At 37.6% G+C, this 16,873-nt stretch overlaps 1 protein-coding gene across 1 annotated transcript in view; it reads right to left on the reverse strand.

Annotated features, from left to right (window-relative positions):
• Positions 1-7,735: 7,735 nt before the first annotated feature.
• Positions 7,736-16,873, reverse strand: part of LOC148375088 (uncharacterized) — a 47,736-nt gene continuing 38,598 nt past the window's right edge. The window contains exons 3-4 of the mRNA XM_088344584.1: positions 9,613-9,727; positions 7,736-8,086 (exon numbers count right to left, since the gene is read on the reverse strand). Coding sequence (XP_088200710.1) covers positions 9,640-9,727 — 88 coding nt within the window. The 3' untranslated portion in view covers positions 7,736-8,086; positions 9,613-9,639. The remainder of the gene's footprint in view (positions 8,087-9,612; positions 9,728-16,873) is intronic.

The raw sequence follows: 16,873 nt of genomic DNA on the forward strand, positions 1-16,873 counted from the left end.
TCATCCGATTCAGTCAGTCAGCATGAACATCCGGGTACTTCCCCTCCCCTCCGGCTCCTTTCTCCATAACTCTCTCTCGTCCTCTCTCTTTCTCTTTCTCACCCAAGGATGTACATGCATTTTTGACTCCAACAGCCAGAGCAGGAGTTTGAATAGAGCGAAAGAAGATTTGTGTTTTAAGTAGCGTTTTAAGAATTGCAAGTTACAAAAACAACATGCCCAGCTGTTGTGCGTGGGTGATTCTTTATTTGCATCAACATTTTGGTGTCATGATTCGACACTAAGAAATACACAGTACTTCGTGGTCTCGCTCAGGGATGGACACATTCATAATTATCGCTTGTTTTTTCAACAGTGTCTCTGAATGTTTTCCACCCTGCCATATCCTAACAAACATTTGACCAACAAAGCTTATTCTTTTAAATGTTTTGTTCATAATAACATATACTATACTATATGAAGTAAATATTATTCTCATCTCTCATTAGCTGTACCGCTTATCCTTATTAGGGTCGTGGAATGGGCTGGAGCCCATCCCAGCCATCTCCGGGCAGTGGGCAGGGGACACCCTGAACTGGTTGCCAGCCAATCGCAATATTATTATAATATTGAGAATATAGAATACTAATGATCTATCTATCTCTCTCTCTCTCTCTCTCTCTCTCTCTCTCTCTCTCTCTCTCTCTCTCTCTCTCTCTCTCTCTCTCTCTCTCTCTCTCTGTACTAGCCAAGGGTCATAAAAGGTGAAGTGCCGATTAAAAGAACAGGACTTTATTTTGTTGAAATTGATCATTGAAAAAAAGCCACTATCTTGATGATTTCACATACTTTGTGTTTATTTGTGAGATGTTAATATCTATGATCCATTATCTTCTTTTGTCAATTAGGTGGTAAAAACTGACACAAATTTTGTCTTTCTGCCTCAACAGTGCGTGCACAGCTTGGCTACGTCACAATTGTTTATAAACACGGATAATTCAATCACACACTGTGTTCAGTGAACCAAATACTGTTATTTATTGTATTTTTATTATTATTATTATACATCTACCTCCCCTTGTTTCATTTATTTTCTAAATATTTTTTTTCTGTTTTCTGGATTTTGTGAATGTGTGGCTCAATGTGTTAAACATGATGTGGCATTTGTTCACACGTTTTTCAATGGAAATACCTGTGTTTACTGACTACTGTCTCCCCAGTTATTTGTACCACCATTAAAGAGAAAATGCAAATACAAATATTTGATTATAAAAAGAGCATCCGTGTAAGCTTCAAAGTGACTAATTCCATGCTGCTCCCAAAATTAAAAAGGACTAATACTATCACGCATACAGTATATCAAATATTATACCCTAATATGTGTTAATTGTGACATTGAGATATACATTGTTACAAAAATGGTGACCAACCATCAAACATATAATGTATTTTTTAATGTAAAGCATAACTGTATTGTAGATCATTGTTTGATCATTTAAGGAAAGGATGTGTCGTGGTACAATGTGCACTTAGTAATACCATTTTTTTTAATAATATGGTAGAAATGAGATGAGCCACCATACAGTCTCTAATAGCATTTATTTACTTTAAATGGGGGATAAAAATCAATGTTCAATACTCTGACCATTCAGATGTGTCTTGTTTTCAGTCATGAAAATGTGGATAGCAGTCCAGTGGTTGCAAGAATATATTTTTTATCTTGAATCTTTTAAAATCTAATTTTCCGTACACATGTTTGTCAGATTACAGGCAAGTGTTTTTATTTTTAACAATCCCATTGTTTGCAAATATTTATTTTAGTAAATCTATTATAGTTTCCATCATGTTTCATTTCTAACAAACATGAGTATAAATAAAGGGCAGTAGTCTTTTTATTGTTATATTAATGTTACACAATTCTACGAATCTACTTTAATGATTAGTTGTATTGTGTATTTTCAGGGATGTATTAAACTATGTTTTCTGCACTCTTGACATTATGAAATTAATTTGCAAAAGTGCAACAATTGGGTTAACAATAAAATAATGATTATGTTATTACAAAACGTAAAACGTATTGGTGGGCTGTGTATCAGAAAGATGTTCAACTGCTGGAAAGCAAGGACACGAGAAATAAAGACACTGGGAAAGTATTTCACGTTGTGCAAAAAATGTGTTGAAAAATAAAACATGTACAAAGCCCCCTCAAAAATGTTTACAGACTGCAGTTATGAAACAAACAAAAAAATTCCTTTACACAAATATTTATCAGCAAACCTCTAAATGTCAGTCTGTCCCAGTTGGAGTTCATGAACAACAAGCACAACCAGGCCACAGTGTCCTTTGGGTTTTTGGGCTTACGTGAATAATGTTCGTAGTCAAATTGTTCTGAGAGACGTTGGTTGGTGATATATCATACCTGTCAACCTGTATGTTTTTGCCGTAGAAAGTATGTTTATTATGCATTTTAAGACGTGTACGACGTACAAGAAAATCTGTACGGAAAAACGAAAATTATGGGTACCATCCGGTATACACCGACTATCACGAAAGGGCAAATCAAACAAGTCAAACGAGTTCGCCGCGGTAGCCTCTGTCTCAGTATCTTTTTTTTCGTTGCAAACGATGGGAGCGGTTTGATGCTACTGTGCGCATGCGTCTGCCGCCTGTGGATTTCCCATCATGCATCATTCCGATCACACGTGAACAAAGCGAAAGCAGAGCAGTAGGCCTACATTACAACAGAGTTTTGAATTTTCTTTGGATACAATCATCAAGTCGCAATGGCCGAACCTGAAATAAAACGCCGTAAGTCATTCTGATCTGAAAACAACAGGCGGGGTTGATTGAGTAATTTTGAAATACATGTGGTCTTAAAGAACATCGGATTTCATGTGGTAGTTGTGTAGTGAAAGGAAGTCCGTCTCTTTTTAGAGAACCGACTTTTTCGGCTCAACTCATTAAAAACGGCTCACTTGCTTTGATGCATTATATTACGAATTATTATGTTGTATAAAGAAGTTAAGAAAAAAAGGAAGTATAAAAGGAGAAAATGAAAAAAGACAGGTTTGTGGTTATCCCTTTAATCAGTATATTACCAACAATAATTTATATATATATATATATATATATTTATATACATACCACAGCCATATCCTCCTAGTGGGAGGTGGTTAGAGTCATTTCTGACTCTTTTTGGGAGATTGATTCAGAGGAGGGGATTCCCAGCCCCCTCGCTCAACCCAACTGAGGTGTTGGGAGTCATTAGGTGACCAAACCCCCAATTCCAACCCCTAATGCTGAACGCCAAGCAGGGAGGGCAACGGGTACCAATGTTTAAGTCTTAGGTATGACTCGGCCGAGGCTTGAACCACAACCTCCCAGTCTCGGGGCGGGCGCCATACCCCCAAGGCCACCGAGCTGAAAATTAATTAATAATTTAAATAAGAAAATGTATTATTCTATTTAATTATATTTCCGTGTATTTTTTCCTTCTACAGTGAACGTCCAAGCTACTTAATTTTTGAACTTTTTTTAATAATAAATCTCATTCATGTCGAGCAACTCAGTATCTCACAACAAAATGTTAATTAACAATATATATAATATAACGAAACACATGTGCAATATAACATGTTCAACTACATAAATAAACACGTTTGAAAAAAAATATGGTGTAAGATTATTTTGTATTTTATAAGGGAAAATACGACAGTTTGTAAGGGCATGGAGCCCTGGAGGTTGACAGGTATGTGATAACGTTTGAGAGAATTAGTGATAGACTTTGGCGCCCCCTACCAAACCAGGGTTGAAGAGGACGTCCTTACGCTCTTGGCCCAACTCCTTAACTCGCAATCCACAATAAGGTTGGGTAGTTGGGCACCCCTTCCACATGGATCAGACAATCCTTTTACAAGTATTCAAGATGATTTCGGAGCTACAGCTAACAAAATGCGAACATTAACATAGTAAGCGTTAAATTGGGAATCAAGATTGTTAATTGCACAGAGTTTGTGCACTTTTTTCATGGCCAATTTTAAATTTTTTCCAGTACCTTCAAAGTGAGATATCCGGTATCGATGAAAATAATGGTTTTTGTTGTTGTTGACTTGGATGACTAAAATAAAGTGGCTGTCTTGCTGATACCAGATACTTTGTGCCATTTTAAACCATTCCTATCTATGACTTTTTTTCTGTGAATGGGCTGCTATAAACTGACATGAATTCTGCTTCAACAATGCACTCACAGCTTGGCTACGTCACACTTGTTTACAAACAGGGAAAAGGCTCTATAGGTGTTGGGTATTAATTGAGTTCAATACAGAGGGAAAAAAAGTAAAACAAAAAGAGTGCTGTATGATAGATAGATAGATAGATAGATAGATAGATAGATAGATAGATAGATAGATAGATAGATAGATAGATAGATAGATAGATAGATAGATAGATAGATAGATAGATAGATAGATAGATAGATAGATAGATAGATAGATAGATAGATAGATAGATAGATAGATACTTTATTCATCCCCGCAGGGAAATTCAAATAAACCCATATCCATAGGATAGAAAGTAATCCAAAGTGCTGCAAGGCAAGGCAAGGCAAACACTGAAGATATAAGCAAAAGCAAAACAATAAATCACAAAAGTAGCGAAAATAACATGGGACCTGCTGGAGTGGCTGCCATTCGCGACGGCGCCGGAAGTATGTACAAAAAGTATGACAAAAAGCAGAAAAATGAGCAAAATTCGGACTCATTTTAATGATATCGATTGTTCCGAAGCAGAGTGCATTCAATCTTAAAGACTGTTGATCTTTTGCTTTTAGTTTGATTATTTTGATTTATATTTTTTTTGCATATTCTTTGGGGGATCTGTGTCTGAATTGTTTAAAATAGGATTGTAAATAGTTCTTTTTTGTGTGCATTTTATCATTTATTTATAGCAGTAGGGAAATATTTTCTCATTTAATTTTATTGTTTTGTATTTTTGTGTATGACTTTAAATATTTCCGGTGTGTAAAAAGCTAAATTATTTCGTATTTCATCATTTTCTTGTAGATCTGTGAATATTTTAATTTATATTTAATGGGTTTCAGGGATCCTATGCAAAAAAATGTAATGACAAATTAGCAAAAAATGTGGTGCATAATGTTTTATTATCATAATTGTTTATGCATCATTAACACAAACATAAATCTGAGGAGCCGTTTGGAAGCCTATAGCCTATTTTGTGCACTTACACAGCGAAATATACCATATGGCCACTGGGTGACACTGTTCTGACCACGTATAATGAAACGTCAATACAGAATATTAGCCACCGTCTGAATGCTCACGCCCAGCTCATCAAGAGTGGAGGACGCTTTTCACGAGGGGTCTCCAATGTGGTGACCCCTAAGAGCAGCTTAAAATAGTTCACCAGTGCTGGGTCCAAGTGATTTTCCGGTGAAATTAACTTTTCAGTGATTAACTGTGTCTATTTAACCCTACTTCCAATAATGAACCTGGTAATAGCATAGTAACAACATAGTAATAACATTACAAGTTGTTCAGTTGTTATGCACTTATTGATAACAAAAAAAGCTCTCAGCTTTGAAATCGTTGGAGACCCTTGCTTTAAACCAACATAAACGGCAAATAGATTATGTAGAAAACTGTCCCGAGCCTATAAGTCACATACAAACACAAATAGGTTAGATGGATACATTTAGATTATAAATATTATATTTTGATTTTATTGTATTGTACAGGTTTTTTTGGGTGTGAAATTTTCTTTTGTTTATTAGTGGTTCGGGTTGTTTTAATTTAATCACCATGTCATGTGGTAACAGGATCTGCCATCTTTAAAACCACTTTGCACCTGTTTTCAGGGGTCATACAATACATACAGTACATACTGTATGTGGCCATGTACTTTGAACACGCAGACACGTGTGGGGTTAGAAAACGACATGTCAGTCATAAATGGACAATACGTAGAGCAGGGGTCTCCAACATGGTGCACACAGGCAGACAGTTGAGGTGCCCACGGACGTTTTCTGTCAAAAGCTCACCAGTGCTGTGTCATTGTGATTTTCTTGTAAAATAATTGTATTATTGTTTGACTGAGTCTGTTAAACCCTCGTTTTAATAATTGACCTGTTAATAACATAGTAAAAACACAGTAATAACATGATAAGTATTATTTTAGAAATTTGAGAAAAAAAAATCAAATTTATGAGCTTCATTGACAAAAGAAATGTATTTAAGTATTGATAAATATTTTTAAGAGAGTAGAATGGGAATTTATTCATGTATTAAACACATTTATCTATTCATCCTTTTATTGGTTTTACAGAAAATACAACAAACTTAATTCCAATGTATGGGTTTTATAAAGCAAAAAATGTGAAGTTTTTTAGCTAGCTATCTGGCTAGCTTTGTAGCTAGTTATCTTTCCACCTGTTTAGCTATTTATAAAGCTATTTAGCTAGCTTTTTACATTTCTGCTTCCTATCTAAATACATTTTTACCTTTTTTGCTAATTATCAAGCTAAATGTTGGCCTCCTTTTTTAGATAGCAATCTAGTATGTTTTTTAGCTACCTATTTGGATATCCAGATGGCTTTTTACTCTTTTATCTAGTTATCTAGCTCACTTTTTTATTCATTTTTAATTCTATTTTTACCCATTTACCTACCTAGATTATCTTTTTAGCTGTTTAACAAGCCACCTAGCTAAGTAACTCTTGTAGAAATTTGTATTAAACTGGTTGCCCTTTGCATTGATTAGGAACAAAAAGTATCTCTTAGTTTGAAAAAGGTTGGACCCCCCCCCCCCCTAATGTGGAGAAAGTTAATAAAAGACCGACATGTTTTGAGAGAGAGGCAACAATTTGCTTTGTTAGTTTAAGCATAGCTCATTGAATTGTGTTTTAGAGGCTTTCCTGACTGCCCGAAATGTGCAAAGTCTACAATCCACTCAGCGTAGGCGGATGTAAAATAAACTGATGAGGTCTCCTTTTGAACAAGGCACTGAAACCAGAGTGGCAAAGAGCTTGGTTCTTTGTACTGGTACTCTTTCTTCACATTAAAAAGGGTGCAACCTACTCTCAACCTACTGTGCATCCTTCTGTATATACTATGTCTTTGTGGCTAAAAGCCAGCGTTATGTTTATTTTTACAGTCTCCCAGAATTCCCTTGTACAAATTTTTGCCTATTTCTACGACATACTTCTATCTTATTTTTCTCTTTCAAGTCTATTACGTATTTATCATTGAATGCCATGTGTAATCTCATTGTTATCAATAAGAATAAAGACAGATCATTTCAAAATAATCTAAAAATTTTTACAAGCTTCCATTTTAACTTATCCCCTGCCATTGATGGGTATACACGTCATAGGCTATAACTTATACACTGTCATTGACAAGTATATGACTTTGAAAAATAAAAGGCGACGAATAGCGCATGAATAGATCATTAACTCATCTACAGGGCGGGTAGAGACATTGTTAAGAACATTAACTCGTCCCAAGCCATTGACTGCTATAAACGTTATGGGCATTAACTCACTTACTGCGCTTGATGAATATATACGTAAATGGTGGTAAATGACTTCGAAAAAAAGGCTCATGAAGGGACAATTAACTCATCCCCTGCCAATGACGTCCATACAAATTATGGGAAAATGCTTACTTACTGCAGTTGATGGGTAAAGCAAAGAGATGAGAAATGATGGTATTGAATGAGTTAAAAAAAGACAATAACAAGACTTCTTCTGTATATCAATCATTTTGCACCTTTATTTGCTTTCATAGTATTTATTTCAAGTTAAAATTTACATGACTAGCCATTAGTTCTCTGGAAGTATCAACAAGTCGATGCACCACATATCAGTCGTATAGGGAAAGAGGAAATGGTGGAAGATATCAGCAATGGGTTTGATCAGGGCAAAGAAGGAGGACGAAGGAGGAAACTACGGTTACTGCTGCCAGGTCCCAAACTCAGCTCAAATCAACACAATGCTAGTTACACCGTGATGGCGGTTAATGTTGTTGCCATTCGGTCCTGTGCTGGTGTGCAGAAGGGAATGCTGGGATCTCGGAGGATTTGCTGCAATAGACCTACAAGACACAATGAGGTGGTGAAGATCAAACACCAGAAATCAACTTGTAGCCCAACCAGGAGCAACATTTTTTTCCACAACATTTTCCAGAAAAGCATTTGAAAAAAGGGTATGATTAAAGGAACAGTGTTTATTTTTGACCATGATGTGCCACTGGGGTCTCCAACGTGGTGCACTAAGGTGCCCCCTAAAGACAGTTGAGATACAACAAACTAAATTCTAATTTAGTATGTTTCCATAAAGCGAATGACCGAAAACTGTGCAGTTTTTTTGGATCCTATATTTTAAGCTATTTATCAAGCTATCTTGCTAACCTTTTACATTTTTGCATGCTATCTAGCTTCTATTTGATATTTTGCTAGTTATCAAGCTAAATCTTTGGCCTCCTTTCCAGCTAGCTATCTAGCTTTGTTTTTAGCTTTATATCTTGCTATATAGATGTTTTTTTCAGTTTTTTAGCTAGCCAAACCCCTTTTAGTTTGTTACCTGTTCACCTTTCTCGCTAACTATCAAGCTACCTTTTTAGCTATTTAGCAAGCCATCTAGCTAAGTTGCGATTTTAGAAATTCATATCGCGCTAATAAGTAACAAAAAGTAGCTCCCAGCTTGAAGGTTTGAGACCCTTGCTGGATTGTGTAGTGCAGAGGTCAGCAACTACCGGGCCACTGGTACCATGAGTGAAAATTAGGTGATGATGAGATAAAATCTAATACCTTGTCCAATGTCATCTACAGTCTAGCGGTCTAGTGATTACATAGTGGATTCAGGCTCATTATTATTACTAATATAATAGTTTATGTATATATGTGTATAGTTTATGCTATATATAGTATACTAGGGGCGGCACGGCGACTGATTGGTTAGCGCGTCCGTGGCATAGTTCTAAGGTCATGGGTTGAAATCCTCCTGTGCGGAGTTTGCATGTTCTCCCCGAGCTTGCATGGGTTTCCTCTGGGCACTCCGGTTTCCTCCCACATTCCGAAAACACGCATATCAGGTTAATTGGCTGTTCCAAATTGTCCTTAGGTGTGAATGAGCGGGTGAGTTGTCTGTCTCTGTGTGCCCTGCGACTGGCTGGCAACCAGTTCAGGGTGTCCCCTGCCCACTGCCTGAAGATAGCTGGGATGGGCTCCATCACCCCCGTGACCCTACTGAGGATAAGCGGTGCAGATAATGGATGGATGGATGGATAGTATACAATATGCATTTAAATGACTATATGTAACTGCATTGAGTGAAGCTCATGTTAACATGATGAACTTGAGATTATCAGGTCTAAAAATCATGATTAACATATTGAATACTTTAAGCAAATATATTTCTTTTGCACACATTTTTTAGTTAAATGCCAACAACTCATTCAGGGAGAAACACAATTGCACAGCACTTGTTAGATTCCACTGATAACAATTGGGGAACAACGTAAAATAAAATACATATATTTTAAGTTATTCAGGCAATATCTATTTCAAGTAACTGCAAAGAAAAAGCAGGGGCTGTGCTTCAAATATGTGTCATACTCACATTGAGGTTTGGATGGCAAATCCCGGCTCATGATGTCCCCTCAGTCGCACTCTTTACACAAGCATCAAAAGCCTCTAGAAGGGCTTTGCATTCCTCAACTCCCTTCTCCGCCACACTGAATAACAAATGCACATATTATGACGCAAATGTTAAACATACTTTTAGTTATGTAATATCAACAATTATGAAATGAAATGAAATGATCTGCATTCATATAGCGCTTTTCAAGTCAATGACTTCCCAAAGCGCTTTACAATGTGTTCCACATTTCCCAATAGCGGCCTTGCAGCCATGTAAGCCGCTAACCTTCTTATTGGGGGTATTAGGGGTTCAGTGTCCTACCCAAGGACACTTCGACATGTAACACGGACGAGCCGGGATTCGAACTGGGATCCCTTGATCCCAAGACGAGCGCTCTACCTCCTGAGCTACTGCCGCCCCTTTTGTATTGAAGGTGAAATACTCCCAAGAAACAGAACCTCAAATATCACACAATACATATCATGATTAAGAAAAATTGATAGGAATAAATGAATAGATGTTGGGGAAAAAAACACAATTGGGGAGGGAAGACAGAGGAAAAGGGAAATACATAGAAAGAAAGAGAGCTGGTTAGAGGGGAGGAGAGAGAAAGATAAAGTGGTGGACTAGAGAGTGAAAAAAACAGAGAAATAGAGAAAACAAAGAATAAAAAAAAGATAAGGGTGAGAGAGAGTGAAGAAAGACAGAGGTAGAGTGAATGCATTAGAGTAGATAGAGAGAGCGATAGAGTGAGAAAAAGACACAGAGATGAAGAGTGAGAAAGACAGTAAAAATAAAGAATGAGAATGAGAAAAAGAGACATACAAAAAGGGATGAGAAAGTAGAGTAATAGAGAGAGAGAAAGAGGGAGATGAATAAAGAGCGAGAAAAAGGTGGATGGAGTGAGAGAGGGGAGAAAGAAAAAGACAACAGAGTGCCAGAGAGTGTGGAGAAAGAGTGAAAGAAATAGAGTAGATAGAAAAAAAATAAGTCATCGGAAGGCAGAGAGAACTTGAGGGAGTTAATGTGGAGGAATTGGGAGAAAAGAGAGAGAAGTGAGAGAAGGCAAAAGAGTGATGAATACTGAGAGAAAGCAAAAGCAAGAGCGAGACCAAAAGTGAGAGTAAGAAAGAAAGAGAAAGAGAGAGAGAGAGAGAGAGAGAGAGAAGGGGGTAGGAAGAGAGAAAGAGAGAGAATAAGAGAAGATGGAGAGAAGGTGAGAAAGTAGAAAAATAAAGAGAAAGGGAGAGTGAGAGTGAGAAGGAGATAGAGTAAGACAGAGAAAGAAAAAAAAGATAGTGGCAGAGAGATTGGAGAAAGACAAAGGTAGAGAGAACTACAGTAGAGCGGCTAAAAGTGAAAGGGAGACATTGATAAAAGCAGAGAGAGAGAGAAGGAGAGAAAGTGGAGGAACTGATAGAGAGAAAGAGAGATGAAGAGTGAAAAAGAGATTATGAATGAGAGACAGTGACTAAGAAAGAGACAGAGATTATTTCAGGCTCTCATGCAGCAGCAAACTATGCATCCGACGATGCCAAAGTGCATTAGGGTGATGGAGCATAAGAAGGGGGTGGGGCGGGAGAGGGCTAGGGGAGGAGTTTTGAACACAAAAGGAAGACTGTTTATGGACGCAATCTGTTGGACTGAAAAGAGAGGAAAGGATGTTGCGTGATAATGCCACCGTGACAAGACACGCAGGTAGAAGGCTGAGCTTAAAGGGGAGGGAATGATACAGGATTTAAATATCACCGCTTAGTTCTTCTTACCCATTTATGACATTAACTCATTCACCCCCAGCCTCCCCATAATGGTTGTTTGACCTCTATGGAAGCCTTACCAAAATGTTTTTTTGATGACTATAGCCTTTTTTAGCAGAAATTAATTTTCGACGTCCATAGTTGTCTATGGCAGCCTGAGTAAAATGGATCTTTGACGTTTATACATAAAAGGATTCTTAAAGTCTATAGGCGTCAATGGCAGCCTGGATGCAATAGATCTATGGTCTATGGAAGCCTGAGTAAAACTAATGTTGGACATCTACAGCTGTCTATGAAAGCCTAATAAAAATGGGTCTTTGAAGTATATAGCCATTTATTACAGCCTAGGTAAAAATCTATATTTGATGTCTTTAGCGGTCCATGGCAGTTCAGCTAAAATTGATCTTTGATGTATGAAGCCGTTCTATGGCAGCCTAGGGCAAACAGATCATTGACGTCAATAACCGTCTATTGCAGCCTAGTAAACATGGATCTTTGATATCTACATATTGTACTCTAGAAAAAATTGATTGTTTATGTCTATAGTCATCTATGGCAGCGTAAATACAATTCATCCTTGGTGTCTATATCATGTTATGGCAGCCTAGCTTAAATTGATCTCTGAAGTTAATAGTGACTATGAAAGCCTACGTAAAGTAGATTTTTGACCTCTATAACAGTCCATTGCAGCATTGGAAAACATAATTTTTGATGTCTATGGCCGTCATTGAAGTCTAAGCAAAATGGACCTTTAAAGTCTATAGCTTATTTCATTTTTATAGCTGTCGATGGCACCCCAGTTTAAATGGATATTTGACATCTATGGCATCTAAAGTGACAGCTTAGGTAAAATGGATCTTTGATGTATATAGCTCTCTATAGTAGTCTGAGCAAAACGGTTCTTTGCTGTCTATTTCCTCTTATGGCAGCCTGGCTAAAATGAATTGTTGACGTTTATAGCCGCCTATGGCAGCCTTACTTAAATGCATCTTGGAAGTTTGTAGCTGTCTATGGCAACCGTAGTCAATGACATTTAGGTTGTGTGTATTATATGTTCCGAAATTTTAACGAGTTGTACTTCAGGCATACACGAGTGTCCTTTAGCTAGGTTTTGTGTCTAGGCACCCCCCAATAAATACCAACAATATCGATAAACATCTATCAGTTTCATGTGGGGGGAGCAAATCCCTACCCAGGAAGATGGCCTTGAGAGCGATGGTTGCTGCCAGGCAGTACTAGCCCAAGGCACACCACAGGAGGTGGAGCCCCGACAACCCAGGTGGGGTTTTGGGGCACCACGCCTAGGCTAACAACTCTTCAAAGCCGCCGCTGCGGACTCTGTACCTTGCCAACGCCAGGTCTATTGGCCATGAAACGGATGACCTGAATCAACAACTCGTGGGAAACCGTTACATTCAGGAAGGTTATATTTTACTCATCGCGGAGATCTGTTTTCAGGGACATCTGATGCTAGCACGCAGCTAGCCGGACGCTCTCTAAATTGCTTTGTTACACTAAAAAGAGAAACTCTCCAATTTTGTTTTACTTTTGTATAATGACAAGAAAACCATTTATTCAACCGCAATTATGTGTTGCGTGTTATTATTTGTAGATCTATAATTGTTATTTTGTTACAGTCGTATACTTTCAGTCAGTAATTACGTCATCTCAAAGTCAGTCTAACCCTTTGGGGTCTTTTATGAAAGTGTGACGCTACTTTGCAGATTTTCATTTTACGCGGGTGGACCTGGTCTCCATTAACCGCGAAAACCGAGGGATCTCTGTACAAGACGATAGACGTTTTTGTTTATCATCAAGGTTATTTTTTTGTGATCCAAAGACAATTTTTATTTTTACTTGTTTATCCCTCATAGTTTGAATATAGCATATTTATGTAACGAACACATTACAAGAAAAAAGACAGAAGATGATGCAAGGAAACGAGCTCAAGGGATGCTAGTCTATTTCGGGATGCCCTTAAGACAAATGCAACATTGCGCTCACATTGACTTGATCTCACCTTAAATGCTTTCATGTGTTCAACCTGGTTTTCTGTAACGTTTGCTTCAAGCTGTTCAGTGACATGTCATGTATTCTCTTTCTTGAGGGGTGATAACGCGTAGTATATACAGAGACCCCTCGTTAATTCGCGCTTCAGTTATTGCGGATTTTTAAATGAATTGATTTTGTCTTTGTAGACGAATAATATCATTGTATCATGCATTGTGTTCAGCAGGGACAAATTAGGGAGGGCGCTCTGTGTTGTGTGGGTGAGATTGTCTGTGTCTGCGGCCGTTATAAACTGACGTGACTGTTCTTGCGTGGCCACGATATGGTGCTATTTAAACACAGCAACTGCTAACTTTTAACGGCTCATTACATTGAAATAAAATTCATTAATTAAATCGGACTCTAAGAAAGGTCAGAAGAACGCAAAGAAATACTGATCACCAGCGGGTTTCTTCTTGGATTATTATCGGGTTCCAATAGCGACTCGGTGGTGTCTCTGAGAAGGCAAGATTGGTGCTGCTGGTCCAGCTTACTGCTCCAATTTTCTTTTACTTTTATATAATAAAAATAAAAGCATTCATTTGTAGATCTATAATTATTATTTTGTTACATTCGTATACTATCAGTCGATAATGACGTTATCTCGAGGTAAGTTAAACCCTTTGGAGACTTTTATGAAGGTGCCCCGCTACTTTGTGGATTTTCACTTTTCACAGGTAGTTCTTGTCCCCGTTAACCACGAAAACCAAGGAATCTCTGTACTTAATGAAAAGTGGTGGCGGTTAAGGGATAGTGAACCGTGAGTGTGAAAGTTTACACACAAAGAAAGGTTTTTCTTTACGTCAAAATGAAGTGTTTCGAGAATGTTGCTCTTGTATGGGAAGTGAAAAAGAAATAAATAAAACATCCACATAAAACTGTACACGGAAACAATTACAATCTAATTCCCCCCATCATTTTTACCAGTAGCTGGCTGCCTGTGCGTGATTCAACATGCATCTGGTAGCTGCAGCTTATCACTCAGCATTTTGCAGGCAGGGAGGCTGCTGGAAGCGCTGCATGCTAAGTGTGTCATGAAGGACATGCTAACTGATGAGATTACGTCATATGAGGGATTACTGGATCGTGAGAGTGTGCGACTGTGCTTGTGCGTATACAAAGAAAGCAGTGAATGTGCGATCGACGATATGTTTCTAATCAAACATAAACATCATATGATATGCACAATGTTGGTAAAATTGCTTGAAATCGTAAATGCCAATAAACAATGCTCTAAATACTATGTAAATAATAAATCTACGTGTGTGTGTCAGGATTAGAGGAAAGAAAGCGGATATGATGACATCACCACCTGCCGCCATCACACGATGTCCACAGAGAGCGCATTCACACTGTTAAGAAGGTCATATTACAGGGTCAAAGGGCAAAACTGGATTGTTTTGGCAACCATTGACTCCTATAAACTAGTTTGAATATGAATTGGAGTTTTTCATAACTCCAAGCATGCTATACATCAGTGGTTCTCAAATGGTCGGACTTTAGGAGCCACCATTCCATCCTAATGACAAGCCGCCACCTAAATCAAGAACATTTCCACTTCTCCAAGTGTTCAAATAAAAGAATTGTGCAAAGTAAAGCAGAGATAGTAGAATCTAGTCACATTTTCTTTTTTAAAAAACAAAATGACCAGCAAAACCAAAACAATTTCAATTACCCTATATCATATAAGCCTACATCGCATGTAAGCCACCCCCTAAAACTGCTTTAGAATAGCCATATACTAAAAGAAATTCAAAATATTAATGAAACGTGTATGTAAACAGCGATATTCTGTCTGGTTCATAGAAAAGGAGACACATAACCTGACTAATAAGCATTTGGAATTTAGTAGTACAGTATTAGAGTGGGGTTACGAGGTAGTAACCAAAGTTCAAGTCAATTAACAAAGGTTTTGCACAATTGAATCGCTTTACCATTTGCTGAGTCAATGATTTCCAGAAAAAATAGGGCGCAGGTTTGAACATGCAACTGTTGTCAATCAGTAATGAAAAGATTGTATAGGGACTGAGTGTCTTTATTAGTCCTATGGAAGCATCCAAAGTCTAAAAGTAAGAACTTTCATGGTGCCTGCACATTGCATATTTGGAAGTTACCATAAATAGGTATTAAAAAAACCTTTTGACTGGTATACGTACTTTTTAGGACTTGTATGTACTTTACTTAATACACGCATTTAAAAAAAAACACTTGGTAATATAGTATTTTAATAAAAGTTATTTGAACTGTGGCAGGCTGACAGAGTCTGCAAGGACTTTTCTGCTGGCCTAAAATATTTGAATAATGTGATGAAAATCCTATTTTTTCAGATAATACTTGATAAATAATTCCAAATTTCCCGTCATCTTCCTTTCATTGCTTTTCCCCTACTTGTGCTGCCTTCAAATGTGTTCTTACATATTTAAGCAATTAACCGATCATATTTCAACCACTGCTCGTTGCCAGGGTCAGATATCCCCCTGGATGACTTCACAATCAGTTCTGCTGGCCATGAGGCACAACATAAATGTGGATACATCTGTTGGTTTAGCCAATCAGATCCCGAGTTTACGGACCAGGGCCCTCTAGAATGTGTTAGGGTATGTCAGCAGTTTCGAAAATCATGATTGCCTAGAGAGCAGTAACAAAAGTATCACAATAAAAGGGGAAGAAAAATACAGTATCTCCGTGTCCATTACCTCTTTCGAACGGAAATTCTCAGCTCTCTAGCAAATAAAACTTGTGCCAGAACTCCGACGGGACAGGCTTAACCTTCAGCCTGAGCTTCGATATTGATAGAAATAAACTTCTTGATGGTTTTTGCCCACGATTAAAAATAATTTTGGTCAGTAAAATATGGCAATGTTCCTAAATAAGAGTGCATTTTTTAGGTTATTATTGATGTTTTTTACATGTGTCACAGTTGTAGCTGCAGTAAATGTTTTAAAGCCATAAGATAGTTATTGTGGGTTGGATGGATTCAGACGTAGCCCTACTGAGGGCCTTGGTGTGAAATGCACGGCCCACTACTGCATTTGGAATCTTTGAAGAGGTTTTAATCAAAACATATATTGATAAGAGCTCAAAGCGCTTACAATGACCGTTTAATGATGCTTGTGAACAATATTATGAAGAAGTCGTGAGAAGTATATCTGCAACATTTCCCTGCACTGCATATGTAACCTTCACAAGGTCACATATGGAGTCAATTTGAAACCTACAAAACCCCTTGAAAGTGTTCCAATTACTTCAAATTTTCTTTTAAAAGTCTGCTTGTGACTGTGTCAATTTGCATTTATAAATAAAAGCATCATGTCACATTTAATTTCAGTCCATCGTCAACATTTTGCTTCTTCAACCGTCCATAGAGGAAGAAGCCGGTGCCATTTAGAAGTAAATTGATATACATGTATGTTAGGAACATGTCATGTTATCCT

The sequence above is a fragment of the Urocampus carinirostris genome, chromosome 1 (assembly GCF_059441175.1).
Source record: "Urocampus carinirostris isolate Australia breed hairy pipefish chromosome 1, RoL_Ucar_1.0, whole genome shotgun sequence".
NCBI classification, from domain to species: Eukaryota; Metazoa; Chordata; class Actinopteri; order Syngnathiformes; family Syngnathidae; genus Urocampus; species Urocampus carinirostris.